General features: G+C 38.7%; 1 protein-coding gene across 2 annotated transcripts; it reads left to right on the forward strand.

The window, feature by feature from the left end:
* The first annotated feature begins 1,586 nt into the window (after positions 1-1,586).
* Positions 1,587-12,214, forward strand: irf4l (interferon regulatory factor 4 like). Of its 2 annotated transcripts, none has more exons than XM_042483936.1 (9): positions 1,587-1,668; positions 1,864-2,063; positions 2,881-3,067; positions 3,408-3,484; positions 4,500-4,638; positions 4,731-4,832; positions 6,531-6,908; positions 8,594-8,706; positions 10,748-12,214. In XM_042483936.1, exons 2-9 carry the CDS (start codon positions 1,866-1,868, stop codon positions 10,883-10,885), a joined length of 1,332 nt encoding a protein of 443 aa, XP_042339870.1. In that variant the 5' UTR covers positions 1,587-1,668; positions 1,864-1,865; the 3' UTR covers positions 10,886-12,214. The 2 variants fall into 2 exon arrangements, with proteins under 2 accessions (XP_042339870.1, XP_042339868.1); XM_042483934.1 differs by having other exon boundaries at positions 1,644-1,745.
* The last annotated feature ends 3,723 nt before the right edge of the window (positions 12,215-15,937 follow it).

Here is a 15,937-nt window from a genome sequence, read left to right on the forward strand (position 1 = left end):
AAATGGGACTTATAAGGTTTTACATCTTGGACTCTTTACATACTGACAGCCAGTCACCAAACATGTTCTTGAGTTGATGCTACAAATGTGCTTTACATGAAAAAAAACCCAAAACATTTTTACTGATTTGAGATAACTAGTATGGGCAGAGCAAAGAGTCAAATAATCACTGGTCCCAGAACTTGAAAGGAAAGCCATGTGGGATGTTGATTTCCTGTTTTTGGTAATAAGGAAATGGCAGCTAAAATAGCAAGAATGTAATGACAAAAATGATCATAAACATTTTAGTTTTTGTGGGAAAGGGTTTTGAGTGAGTACTTAATGCATTTATGTATAATGGGACAAAAAAAGCTAAATTGGTCCATTTTTCTACAGTGAAATCATCATGTTTTTTGGCCCATAGGAGCTATAAAATAATGACTTGTGCTTCTGTGTGCCACCCTGTAATATGTAGTATTTTTGTCACATAAATTGATGACTGAACTGATAAATTAATTTAACCATTTAGATAACAAACATAATTATCCTATTTTATTTGCAATCCCATTTTACCTGAACATGTTTTCAGAGTGAGGTAGGGGTTCTCAACATGTTTGAAGGTCCAAAGTTTCTAAATTATTTATCTAACAGCATTTGAAAAAAAAGAAAAGAAATACAAATATAGCAGAGAACCACTACAAGTGGTTAGAGCTGTCTGCATAGTTTTAGGTGGCTTTCAACGTAGTCTATGAAAAAGTGTCCCACATTACTTAACCTCGCCCTCGTATAATTTATTATAACACTGACAGGAGCAGCTTTTTACAATTGAAACTTCGGTAAGCCTACAATTTACTTTATGTACTTTTACTTAAACGAGCTTTTGAATGCAGGACTAATACCTTCATATATAGCTATAGTTTTTGACCACTGCCAAAACTGGGAATTGCTGACTTAGAGAATCAGAATGTAGTTTTATTGTACATTTACATATAAAAGGAATGTGACTTGGTGTTTTGGTGCAAAACAATTAAGCATCAAATAAATAAAATGAAAAACAAAAATAAATTCTATATCTAAGGCTCCTTGCTCTGTAAAACCTAGACTGCTGTAAAAATAGTGCTGGCACAATAACGCGTTTTACAGTATTGGTTTCTGGGTGTTAGGTATTCTCGGACACACTTTATAATAATCTTATTTGGTGGGCTGCCATTGTGTAATTGTCGGTATCATCAGTTGTTCTAGATAATCTTCCAGCGGCAACAAGCATCACTTCTTCGGTGGCAGCACCTCTCTATAGTTACTTTTCGTAAAGCTTTATGGTTTCAAAGAATTGTTTTCGTCTCCGTCCCATGATTTTCCATGTCTGCGGCTGCGCTTACACTTGTGACTGACGCTCGCAGGGTTTCCCCCGGTGTCTTACTGGAGATCGGCTCTATGTGCGCCCTGATAAGCTTCACAGGAGAGAGAGAGAGAGACAGAGAGAGAGAGAGAGAGAGAGAGAGAGAGAGAGAGAGAGAGAGAGAGAGAGAGAGGCAGCAGCAGGTGCGTCCTCCTCAGCATCCCCGGCTCTGTGTCTCCGCCCCCCCCGCTGCTCGCTATAGGCTGGAGGATTTAAGCGCTCCCGCCGTGATTATGAGGGCTCTCTGAGACTGATTGATTTCAAAACTTGACGGGTTTCGAGTTTCACAGGTAAGAGCAGCCCGGTATACACTCCAAAAGCGCATATCAAGGCCAAGTTAGTCTGCGTGGGAGACCGGTAACCTTTAGTGAGTTTAACGGATACACTCATCCTTTCACTGCTAAACTTGCACTACTTTCAAAACACATCTCAGCACGTTGCGCTGCATTACAGGAGCTAACTGTCGCGTGCGTGTGTTTGCGCAGAGATGAACGCAGAGGTGGATTACGGAGGCTCCGGGAGCAGCGGGAACGGAAAGCTGCGCCAGTGGCTCATCGAGCAGGTGGACTGCGGGAAGTATCCCGGTCTGGTGTGGGAGAACGACGAGAAGAGCATCTTCAGGATACCGTGGAAACACGCCGGGAAGCAGGACTACAACCGCGATGAGGATGCCGCGCTTTTCAAGGTAAGAGACCTGCATCCTCCTCCGGCGTTCATCCAGACAGAAAAATAAGTGACTTTCAGAATAAAAGAAGGAACACAGGTTTGCAAACTGACAAAACTCACTTTTAAATTATTTTAAAGCCTCACACAGAGTCACAGTGATTTGAAGGGGGTCTCTGAGAATTGATGGAATTGTTTTTTTTTTTTTAAATCATTATAATGCTTAAGTATAATTTATTAAATGTTTATAACACAATTATTTTTAATGTCCTCTGCTGTATTTTGCTTTTAAGAAATGTATTAGGCTACATAAATCACTTTGCAATGTCTTTGTGCATGAAATGTGCTGAAAAAATTATTTGAGAAGACATGTTGAGTTAATTTTGTAATGATTCAGCTTCAACAAATTTAGTCAAATTGAAAATTTAAGGCAGACCTGACACTTTTCTTTTTTTATGTTAAAAGATTTTTTTTAAGTGTATTAAATGTCAGAAAAAAATATATAACGTAATGTGTTAAACACAAGTTGGGCTATATGACTTGTTTAAAATTTTAGTTTTATCTCAACCCAAAGATATTAAGTGAACTGTTGTATAAAACTATGAAAAACATTAAATCTTAACATGTGAGACCCTGAAAATTGATGCTAATTAAACATCTTTTGAGTACTAAACCTAGTTGACTAATTATTTTAGCTCTCTATAAATAAATGTTCCTTTTATCGAGAAGGTGTCTGCAAACCATGCAGGAGTTCAGTTTGCAGAAGTGGTTTTCTCATTCTGGCAGGTTAAACTTTAGGTTAGTATTTTCAAAAGGCTTTACTGGGATCTTGTCTGCAGGCCTGGGCACTGTTTAAAGGCAAGTTTCGGGAGGGGATCGACAAGCCAGACCCGCCAACCTGGAAGACTCGCCTCCGCTGCGCACTCAACAAGAGCAATGACTTTGAGGAGCTGGTTGAGAGAAGTCAGCTGGACATCTCAGACCCGTACAAAGTGTACCGCATCATCCCCGAGGGCGCCAAGAAAAGTCAGTCCCACCTCAAACGTACATCGAACAATACTGCTGATTTATCACAGCTCAAGTTAAATAACATTCAAGTTAAGTTTACAGTCTTGAGGTTAACCAGGGTTGAACTTTATGAAATGTATGATTTTATGTATGATTATTAGTTTTTATGACAACAGGTTTTATCAGTAAAAGTTGGAAATTCTCAGTGACTGGTAAAGGTCACTGACTCTTCAGTGCAGTGATAAACTTTTGAAGAGTGGAGAGGTCAAACCACTAGTGAAGGTCACACTACATGATGTCAAGAGATGGACTTTTTCTGCTTGTGTTTAGAGTTTTTTCTTATCTGTCTCGCATATAGGACCCCGACAGGAGGACAGTCCTTTGAGTCCAATGAGCTATCAGGTGCACTCCCCCTATCCTGCCCTGCAGACCCAGGTGATTTTCATATACATGGAAATGAGAGAAAGAGAAAGAGAGAAAGAGAGAGAGAGAGAGAGAGAGAGATTGCAGAGATGTGCAGCAGAAACACTGAATGAGAGATCTTACTGTGCATGCATGAATGACCTCAGATGCACCAGATGCCACGTCACAGGTTCATGAGTTGCTTACTAAAGTCTAGCAGATGCAGACCTCAAGTGCTGTTGGAAGTTGAAATGACAAGAAAATCATCACACAGGGCACAATAGGGAAAGTATCCCATTTGTCTGTATTTTCCTTTTTTTAAATCTTAGGTAGTACAAATAGTTTAAAAATCACATCAATAACAGGTGCTTTTAAGTTGTTAAACAGTATGTTACATATAAAAACCCAATATATGTATGTTTGTGCCAGGGCTGACCAGGATCCTGGATACCACTACTGAATTTTTTAACTACTTACCAAAAAATACTAAATTATTTAAAAAAAAATAAAACAGAATAAAATGTTAAATGATTATTTTGTAAATTTTAGCTCTCCATAAGTTGTTTCTCAGAGCCCTACTGCACATTGTCAGGAAATTGATTATAGAGGACACTACATTCATATCTGAATTTAATTTGATTATTTAAAAAAAAGTTTTTGTCTAAAAATACTTTAAACAATTTAACAATGTAAAAAAAGATCACGCTCAGCTTTGACAAATAGATGCTTTGTGTAACTGTGGGATGTAAACTACTCACTAACTAATATTTGATAACTAGTAAAAAAGACTACCTTATTACTAACATTTACTACCATTTAATTCTGATGTGAGGCTCCCTTAATGCTTCTACAAAGGATTTGATGTGAAAGCGCACAGACTCTCCCATTGCAGGAGGCATTAGAATAGAAGTTTTCAAATAAAACTTTAAAAAAGTTATGTAATTATATTTACAACTTTCTTAGGAACCTGAGGCATGCAACTGTCCAGCACAGAACAGGCAGATTATTGTTATTTTGCAGGTTGAACTGATTGTTTGTTTGTCTGTAGATGCCACAGTACATTCCCACACCAGAGTGTAGCTGGAGGGATTACTGTCAGGAGCAGGCCGCCCTGACCGAGCTGCCCTACAGTCATTGTCCTTGTCCTCCCCGCAGCCTGCCGTGGCAGGGCCCGTCCATGGAGAATGGTACGGTGCACAAATTCAAGTATACGCATTAATATCTGAAGCTGTACCTTTCTGTGCTTGTGCCGAGCTCTTGTTCCTCTGTGTGTGTGCAGGATACCAGCTCAGAGCATCTATTTACTCATACGGTCCTGCTGACAGTCAGCCCTCGCCTTTCACACTGGACGCTGGCATCAGATCGGCAGACGCGCTCTCGGGTAGACAAACACTTTCATTTCACTTTTTCTCTGCTGCATGCTATTGAAATGAGAAGGAGGGGGTACTGCTGGTCAAGGTGACATTCTCAACTGAGCATTAGATGTGAATTCAATGTGACTTCAGAGCCACTAAAATTTTACGCCCTAAAATTTTTAAAAAACAGAAACTAAAATTTTTAAAAAACAGAAACTAAAATTAAGACCAAGAAGTAAATATATCTTTACAAAATGTATAAGAGAGAGATCATAAGATGCATTCTATGTTTCTTTATTGCCATATACAGAAACAAAGCTAAAGACTCAGATGTCTATTTCAGTTTAACTTTTAAATGATGTCTGAAATATTAGCCTCCATCCATTTGAAAGGGTAATCAAAGCACAACTACAAAGAGTAAATGGACAACACTGCTCTGATATCAGAAACACTTGGATGGTTAATGGATAACTTCTTTTTCTCCCAGCCTTAAAAATTCACTAATGAATGGACTAATGAGGGTGCTATAATTTAAGTTTGAAAAAATCAAGCAGAAATATTTTGGATTCTCACATTTACTGCAGAGAACCCCAATAATGAGTCCTAAAACCCAGAAATTATTTAGCATTTTAGCACCTCCTTTTCCCTCGTCTCAAAGTAAATGGGTATTTTGAAAGGGCTTTGGGTTAAAGCTTTAAATAAGGTCTGTGGTTAACAGAAGCTGAAGAGACTTTCATGTTTTGTTCTACGACATAAAATACGTCAGTTAATACCCCACTTACAAACTTTGAAGCTTTAATGTGTCTTAAAAAAGACGGTAGCTAACAAGTGGCTAAACGAGCCTCGCAGCAGTGGTGAGGCGACTGTAGTATAGTTCGCTTTAGCCTAGCAATAGCTTTTTACTTATGGCAATTGCATTTAGGCGTCAAAAATCCTTAAAGTGGTGTTCATTTATGAAGAATATCTGGCTGAACAAAATATATAAGTATCAGAAAGGTTTGTTTACCACAGAGCTTTTTCTGGAATGATCCATTGGGGGGAGGTCCCGCTCCATATGTAGATATGAACACTCATTCTAAGGTAACAAAACCACGATTCTTATTTTCAGGTGATGATACACTAATAAAAATATAGTTATTAATATTGTAAATAATTTATGCCAACAGATGCCCCCAAATCCTTCACACTCGACCTTTAAGTAAAACCAGTAAGCCTGATGGAGGCACCACTTTACGCTAGCTTCAGTTTGGGCTGAAATACTTTTGATACTTGGCCAGAGCTGGTCTAACATTGGTGAAATCCAAAATGCTGACCAATCAGAGGACAATGGCCTTTTCGGAAGCAGGGCTTAAAGAGAAAGGTGTTAAATCTGAGTGTTTTAGACAGAGGGTTGATACAGGTGTTCCAGCAAAGACAGTACAAGGAAAATGATGTATGTTTTGAACATTAATGCATGTAACCATGTTTTAGTATAAACCCAGAATGCAAGTATTTACCCACAAATGAGTATAACAAGTCCCCATTAACATTTCATAGTTTGAAGTCAGACGCATCCATACAGGCGTTCATACACTGTCTGCTCTTGTTTGTTCAGTTCACTGTTCATCTGTTTGCTGCCTCTGGCCAGAGAACTTTAGAGAACCGTAGGACGCTCTGTTTAACTCTACACTGAAAAACGAGTAAAAAACATCACCTCAATCTGTGTCCTCTTCTCCTCGAACCAGACTTCCGCCTCCACATATCTATATATTTCCGGGACACCCTGTTGAGAGAGGTGACCACCTCCAGTCCAGAGGGGTGCCACATCACTCCCTGCTCCCCAGAGGAGAAGCACTACCTGCCACCCGGAGGTCCTGAGGTGGTCCCGCTGCCCCTGGATGCTCTCTTAGCCCAGAGGAGGGCAGAGGAGTGTCCCCAGAGTCCATCGTCTAACCTGGAGAGGGGAGTGTTACTGTGGATGGGTCCAGACGGACTCTACGCACAGAGGTTGTGTCAGGGCAGAGTGTACTGGCAGGGAGGACTGTCCCAGTATGGAGACAAGCCCAATAAACTGGAGAGAGAGGTCCCCTGTAAACTCCTCCACACGCAGGACTACCTTACAGGTGAGGCAGCAGAAAAGGACTGAAACTAATTTCACAAGCATTTAGTCTGAAGTTCTTTTTTTTTATTGTCTATGAGAAGAAGATATTTCATTTATAATTATATCAGACGCCAGATATTCACATTTAAGAAGCTAGAACCAGAAAACATTTTGCATTTTGGTTTTATAATTGAAAAAAAAAAAAGATAATCATGCTTTACCCCGTTCTTTAGTCATCAAATGTTTTTGGCTATTTCACCTTCATACACATGGTGCTTTGGGGAAGAGCTGTGTGATTTGCTCTGAAGCTTACTCAAAAGTTAGATATCAGTTTGTTTGCACTACAATTGATTAATTAACTAATTGTCTCAGTAGTATATGAGAACACATTATGCAACACAGGGGAAAAAAGACCCGTTCTCACTAATGCTAAGCTACTTTATGCCTCTTGTGTTTCATCAGCTTAGAGAACATCCGATTTTATGACATGTAAATAGCCAGCGATCTTTGAAAATATGTTTTTTAAATAACACTCACAACTGTTCTGAATGTAGTTTTGGATTCATCAAGGACTCTTGAAATGATGAGTATTAGTTGGGTTTTTTCAATACTCGTGCCAAATGGATATTTTAAAAACTGCAGCATTGCCTAAAAGTTGCCTGAACCGAAACTTTTTTCAAAGTAAGGCACAAAATGCCAGTCAAAAACATAAAAGAATGGCTTTTGTTTGATTGCAAAGGAAAATTTGAACTTGAAACTGAACAATACATTACCTCCTAACAGTTCCATATTTGCACTGGGTTTTTGTACCTTGACAAGTTACACAGATTTTAAATGCATTTCTTATGTTGAAACTGCAGCCAGAAATGACTTATCTCATTGCTCCTTATCTAAATGAAAATAATCATTGTAGAGATATACCAACTTATACTGATATACCCAATACAATAAAAATTCAAGAAATTGTGCAAATTGAGGGGGTAGATATATCCTTTCTGGCTCTATTAGAATAAAGAGTTGCAACTTGAGTGATTGGTACACATGGGGATTTTTTGGGACTTTTTTCATCCAGATGTTTGAAAGAGTATTTAATGGTTCTGGAAATACTTTCAGAGTAAAAGTGTGTTAAGCAACCTTCTGAGTTTTTCTCAGTTTACTTTTCAGGAAATGGGGTGCTTAGCTCTGTGACTTAAATCTAATGGTGATGCATTACATAGGAAGCCCAAACTGAGGCTAAGGCTAAACTTACAGTAAGACAGCAGTGCAGATTTGAAGTCTTCAAACACTAATTCAGTCTGTGTGTCATAAGTGTCTCTGACAAAAACTACAGCTCATTTATTGTAAGCGCCTTTTGATAAAAGCCATCTAAAAACAAAACTTAAGAGAAACAAATCCCCCCAAATTCAATATCACTGTGTCACTGTGGTAGGCAGACCCTTTATAGTAGAATTCATGACACATAGCAGTCACATGACTTCTTCACAGCCACGTCATCCCCACCCACATGCTAAGCCAGTCCCAGCTGTGTACAACTTGACAGCTAATGGTATTTGCATACATGGTGTGACCAGGACTTTCCATTCAAATAGGCCCAAAGGTCACGCCACTTCAAGAGAAATTCTGCTGAATTCATTTGAATCAACCAGTTCAGAGGTATTTTAGATATCAAAGCTGATGATTTGTTCTCATCTCTTTCCTGACTATCAGAGATCCAGAGTTACGGGCTCCATGGCCGACCGCTGCCTCGTTTCCAGGTCCTACTGAGTTTCGGAGACGAGTGTCCAGACCCACAGAGACAAAGACGGACGCTCACAGTCCAGGTAACCATCCTTACTTATACTAGCTGCTGCATTTATATTAAAGTACTGTTTAATCAACCCCTGCGCCTCATAGCAGTTCCACACACATTCAGTTGACTTTTATTTTAGTCAATTTGCACTTTTAAAGTGTGCTTTGAAAAGTGAAAAATAGAATTTGAAAGTTAAAACCAAAGACTCAAAAGTCTGTAAGAACTTTTTGATTGTTATAATGTTTCAAAACCTAAATTTAGTTTCTGAATGAGTCTTGCAGAGATTCAGCACTAGCCTGGTTCCAGACCATCACAGCCCACATCTGTAATTTTCTTTTCAGTGATTTGAAGTGAAAATGAGATAGTATATCAATCTGATTAGTTTCAACTTAGAAAGATTTGAATCCTAGAACACCCCCCTAGAAAGAAACACCAAAAGCGGGGTATCAAGCAGTTGTGCTCAGCCTTTCTTGGCCATTAAGTGTTGCTGTTACAGCCTGATAATCAGGCTGAATTACCAGTTTATTTTCACTACATTATTCACTCTGACATCTATTTTAGAGGGGTTTGGTTTTTTTTTTTTATAGCTAGAGATGTATTTATCCCACTGTTGTCATCCTCAGGCGACATAGAAGCTGTAGTAGCAGTTTTCAGGAATTGTTTTACATGTTAATCAAAGAAATATGCAGATTAGAGTTCGAGGTAATTTAATATTTTTTAGGTTTTGGCATGCTGGTTGGAAAACCAGCCATTTGTTGCCATCACCTTGGGCCTGAGGATATTTCAGTGGGCATTTTAGCATTTTATAGCCTGAAAACCTTTTAAGTGATATCAAGAAAAGATTAATAGATTAATAGTCACCAGTTACAGCCCTCATGCAGATTTAAAAGGTATAACTGTAGGTCGACATAAAACAACCACACTGTGCTTGTTGCAAATTATTTGTCCCAATTGATAATACAGGAAAACAGCTGTAAACAGGCACACAACACCAGACCAAATCATTAAGTCTCTGAGAAGAATCCAAAATGTGGACAGTTAATTGGAGGCCAGAACTATTATTAAGGCACTTATTGTTGCTTTTAGTTAGAGTTCACAATAAATGTATCCTTCATAGTTCCTATTTCAGATCACCTTCCTATTAAAAAGCTGGAAGAGGGCTGGTGCTAGACCAAAATGCCTCTTGACAAGACTAGAAAGACCTACAACCAATCAGAGCACCAGTCTTGAACAAATGTCTGTGAACAAATGTTGCATTTTTTGCCTTCAGAATACCAGAAAATTCCCCATCAGTGGCAGCCATCTTGGTTGTTCTTAAAAAAAGCCATTTGTGCAACCTCAGCTAGTTATATGGTTGCCATAGTGTCCCCAGCACAAGAGACATTACGTATTTTAAGCTCTGTTGTCGTTCAATTTCTAATACACGCCCCATATGAGATAAATGGTTGGGATTAGTTGGATTTGGGCCAGGATGGCTGAAAATCTGTACGAATGGGAGGGGGACCGGAGCAAACAAAACACAAGCTTGAAGATTCATCTGGTACCCACACTAGACGAGTTCAGAAACTTTGAATTTAAAATGAGAATTAAAAAGCATTCTCAACCTTGGGAACTGTATTTTGACAAAAGAAAAATCTTTACTTATCGTCCAGTTACTAGTTTGTCTCTGGAGCTTTCAAACATCCTCATTAAAGGTTGGAGTTTCATCTGCCTGTGGTAACAGTTCCTGTTATCATATAACCAATGTTCCTTAGTTCCACAGTATCTCCACAACACCTGAGTAAACTCCATCAAGGAGGAAGACCATGAATTAAAGTCAAAAGCTCCAAACAAAGCTAGTAAATAGACCTTTGGTGAAGCTGAGCCTGAATTTAAAATTATGAAACACTTATAAAAAATATATATATATGAAGATAGCACTTTCAAATCCTATTTTTCACTTCTCAAAGTTTTCAGTATTTTGATACTAATATTAGTATTTTGATAATACTACTCAAAGAAACTATCTGCAATGGAAAAGGGTAACAGTTAAAAGCCAGGTCACTGACCTGTCTGACCCTCATGTGTGTCAGGTGGAGCCGCTGTTTGCCAGGCAGCTCCTGTACTACTACCGCAGCTACGAGCACCCGGGAGTCACGGACCACATAAACACCCCGGAGGACTACCAGAGGACCATCACACATCACCACAGCAGCAGCCTGCAGGAGTGATTTCAGTTGGCTCAAGTGACTGTTGAACGCTTCAAGATGCAGCAGTGACCTTTGACACAGGGGATGAGGAAACTCTGAGACAAGAAGACAAACCTGGACAGTGTTATGCATAAAATAATGGACAGTTACTGTTTGCCCTGCAGGACTCTGTGTGTGTTTGTAAGTGTGTGTGGGTAGAACAAAAGTTTCAGTGTTATTCTTTTTTTCTGGCTGTATTTTTATGGCACAGTGAATATATTCCATACTGTCTATGCAAAGAAAACTGACAGCTTAGGTGATTGTACTGTAAATAACTGTGGTGAATTTTGAGTGCCTTAAGAGGGATAGTTCAACATTTTGGGAAATACTTTTTTTCCACTTTGTTGCTGATAGTGAGGTGAGAAGATCGGTACCATTCTCGAATCTGTACAGTAAACATGAAGCTGGAGCTAGCAAGTGGTAAGCTTAGCTTAACACAAAGACTGGAAAAAGGGAAAATCGTTAGCTGGATGGCTGCGTACGAAGTTAACAAAATCCACCTACCAGTACCTCTGAAGCCCAAAATGTGCTGTCATTGGTACATTTTTCATTTTCTTACATTCCATGTATGTCTACCGGCTCACTGCCATCCAGGCAGCATCTCTGATTTGGGGCAGTTTATATTTTTCATGGTCAATATCATACAATTTCGGCCTGTTACACTTGCCAACAATCAAGTCTCCTGGCAGTGAATGGAAGTAAGCGGCATATATTTGTCAGTGTGACCATACCCTTAGACATCGTAGGCTATTTTGTTTATCTGTACAAAACAAATATGTTAAACATTAAATTCACCATTTTACGGGAGTTATGACCCAGACTTTTGTGATTTTTACAGTATTTACTACTTGCTCTAATCAGTACAAAAACCTAATGAGATATAACATGTTAAATGGGGGCTTTAAAGATGCTGGACTGAGCCAGGTTAGCTGTTCCTGCTGTTGCAGTCTTTATGCTAAGCTAAGTAGCTTCATATTTGCTGTAACCTAGGCCACATATGTGACAGTGGTGTGATTATTTTTTTTTCATTCTTCTCTTCTAAATAATTTTTTTATCGCGAGGAGACACTATCATCCTCATTCAGTAAACTATGAATGAAGTCTTGTGCCCAGCTGTGTTTGTGTGAGAAACTCAGGGAGTTGATTTTAAATGAGTTTTCAACTCAGTTTTGTATGAAATATTTACAAGTTACAAGATATATTTTTGAAATTTAAGTGTCATATAAATCAAATCTGAGAAAGAATGGGAGTGAATGTTTTTAGCTTTTTTTTTTCTTGAAGGATGACATTTCTGTTTAAAACAAACAAACAATAAAGGGTTTCAGTGCAAAGAGTGACGACCCCTGTTCATAACTGTGAGAGCTCTTCGGGTAACGTCAGTATTATGTGTGCTGTGTCTGAACAGGAAGTATGGTTCAGATGCAGGATGAGGCTGGTTAATCAAACACTTCGTTATCACAAACAAATGTGATGACATCACAAGGGGAGGAGAGAGAAGAGGAAGAGGTTGGCCACACTTTCCGCGCTACGCTGGAGAGAAAGCCTTCCTGGCTTCTGCTGACAGATTAGAGTCTGTTACACTTCCATGGAAAATAATCACAAAAACCCACAAATACATTTGTCACTGCCACAAAGCATAATTTACAAGAAGAGCAGGGAAGATGGTGAGGCTGCCGGTGAAAAAACACTCAGACATTCTACTTTGGAAGCCACTGATGACATAAACCACATAAACAAACAATGTATAGAATATTGCCAACCTAATCCTATAAATACAAAGAATGTAAGACATTTCTGTCAATAAACATGATACTAAACCAATGGTGATGCTTGCATATATGTGAAACAAATGTCCTGGTCTTTTGTGGAGCATCACATGCTTTAAAGGTCCAGTGGGTAGGATTTAGGGGGATATAATATGTTAAGTATGCTTTCTTTAGTGTATAATCAAATAAAAATAAGAATGATGGTGTTTTTAGGATGAGCTGTTTATGTCTACATAGGGAGCAGGTTTATGAAGATCATTGTGTTTCTACAGTAGCCCAGAATGTACAAACCAAACAATGGCTCCAAATAGGGCCATTGTTATGATTTTGGGTTGATTTTTGCGGCCTCTATAGACAAAAGCAGTAATGTTTGCATGAGCACCACCAACTTGTGTATTAAAGATCTTCATCTAGATAGCGTGCGCATTTGCTATGTCAAGGTTAAAGTCAAAAGAACTTTATTTTTCTGTTAGGAACTTGGTGTGTGATTAAATGTATATAGAGACGCAGCTTATTTTTAATACAAGTTAACTTTTTTTTTAAAACAGCTGTTTGCAGGGTGCAAAATAGATGCATGGTATGTATCTATATGTGGCTATTAAAGATTAATAACTCTAATGTGACAAGGGTGAAACAAAGAAAACTTTGTTTTAGCCACAAATGTATATTCATATTTTGATATAGGATCATGTTGCACAATGTATTTCCTAAAATACACAAATTATATACCTGTCTAGGGGCCAAGTCAGGATTGGCTTTAAATCCTGTTGAATAAATGACCAAGGTTGACTCTCTCTCCCTTTTAGTTTTGTTGTTGTTGGTCAGTCACTTCTTTTCATTTTTTCTTTGGCTCTTTGGTTATGGCTGATCCTGCCCCAGTATCTTGAATCTTTCTGTCTGATTTCGCAGAGAATCAGACCCAGAGACAACCATGGAGAATAACAATAAATATCTTGCTGATGGTCTCCTTTGCATAGGCGATATGGAGTAGTATATTAGTATTAAATTGACAGTTTCATAACCAGTTAAAAATTACTGGCAGCTGCTTTAAAGAACCTGCACTCACTGAAGGAGCTAACCCAAACTACTTTAACTCGAGCAGTTTTCCACTACAGGTCAAACCTTGAAGGCCATGTGTTACACTTTATCTACAAATTTACTTTTGTATATTTCAGAAAGCGTGTATGTTGCACCAATATAATAGTCACTATTTTGACGTTAACAGTACAGTTAACATTTTCACAATTATTGCCTGACAACAAATTAGCACTTGCCTCTATAAGAGAAGTTAGAATTGTTGACAAATACCGTACATTAAGAAACAATTACCTGCCTATGGCTATATTACAGTGAGTTATAAACCCTTTAGTAAAAGGGTATTTAGAGTTAAAATATTACGCAAGATAGTAAGAAAATATAAGACAACCCTGTCAACTGACACAAATTTACAATTTGACTTCTATGTATGTTTCTTGCTGATCTTGTTAACTTGTTTTTGGGAGTCCTCCTGTGTGAACACGACTGTTAGAAAAACAGTCAACAACCAAGGTGAGCTCAATCTATATTTCCTCTGATGTGTCAAATTTCTCCATTCCTTTTAATTACCCACTCACGGTAAAGAAAAAAAGTCACATCAAAGTCTGGATGTTTTTTTTGCAGGTCTTGTCATCACGTCTCCTGAATGGAACAGAGTACTGCTGAATACAAAAGAATAAAAAAAACCCCTCCCCCTTCTCACCTCTGTTACAGTAAACAGAGAGCGGATAAGGGTTTAGGCTTTGAACTTATTTTGTGAATGAATCCGTGGGAGGGCAGAAAGCTAAGTTTAGAACTCAGAGAATCAAAACAACTGCTGCCTGCTCTGCATGGCTTTCCCCTAAACATAGATGGGAAACCAAGACAGAGAAAAAGTTTGAGGGACATCAGTGTGTAGACAATAACAGACAGTTGAAGCCAAAAATACAGGTGGAGCTTGAACACTGATAACTTGACACTAACTGGGTTAACACCTTCAACAACACAGCAGCCAGTCCACCTGTCCTCAGATAACCTCCTCATGTCTTTGTCAAACTTTCTCATGTGAGCTGTGGGCGTGTTGCCGTCTGTCTCCTCTGCCTCAGTGACGAGACCTACCACAACCGTATTGCTCGCTACAGTCCCTACACCCACAGCCATAATCACACTTTCTGTTGTCACCATCTTCCTCTGGGATCCACGTACAGCCTGCTCTGTTTGCTGACCTGAATAACGGCCTATGCCGTCCCCCACCCTGCACACGCCCTGTGCTCACTCTCCTCCCAGAGAGCTAGACGCAGACAGTATGAGTGAACTGGTGAGCCAGTGCTCCAGAGATGAATGGCTTAGAGCCGCTGGTTTGAACTGTGGTGAACACACACTAACTGTCTGCAAATATGCACTGATGCAAAATGGTCAGTTGAGTGTGACAGATAGATCTATATGTGCAAAGATAAGATCATTTTGCAAGTATTTCAAAAGGTTGGCCACAATATCATTAACACCTCGATATGTATCATGACGTACATACAGGGAGTATTAGTATATCAAAATTAGTTTACTTGGGTCTGTTTTGGATTAACATGAAGGTTATACCCATTTTGCACCATGGATCCAGCAAGAAACAACACTTTGGTGAGGTGTGGATCAATGAGAACAAGTCTGGACTACAGGGACAAGTAGATTTTAGGTAAACCTCACAATACAATGTAATCCAATTCAAGAGAACCATAAATTATGGCTTTAAATTTCTATGGAGTTTTCAAGAATATGATAATTAAAGGTTGCACTTGATGAATTTAAGCTCAGGAATGTACTGTGATACCAGATACTGTATTAAGAATAACTCTGCAATACCAAAGTGTTTCTAGTCATCAAAATATTTATTCAAAAAGGGCAACCACACCCATTTTCAATATCTATGTTATTCCTATGGTCAACGACAGTCCAAAAATATTAATAAACAAGAATAACTCTCCTAAATCCAAAAACTAGGGTGCTAAAACTCAATTTGTGATGTTGTAGGGTTTAAAGTCTGAAGCTGCTCTGAAGACAATGAACTGGGAAAGAAATCTTCTGTTTCAGAATTGAGAACGCAACAACACAATAAATCAGGCTCCCATTCAGTTTAAATCATATGACATCACAAGTTTGAGACTTATATTGATAGAACTTCACAAGACCATGGAAATAATATACTGAAATTCTTAATTTAGGAGATGTTCCCCTTCAATGCAGTAATGTAGAACTGGGGT

Source organism: Plectropomus leopardus, chromosome 3 (genome assembly GCF_008729295.1).
Source record: "Plectropomus leopardus isolate mb chromosome 3, YSFRI_Pleo_2.0, whole genome shotgun sequence".
Lineage (NCBI taxonomy): Eukaryota > Metazoa > Chordata > Actinopteri > Perciformes > Serranidae > Plectropomus > Plectropomus leopardus.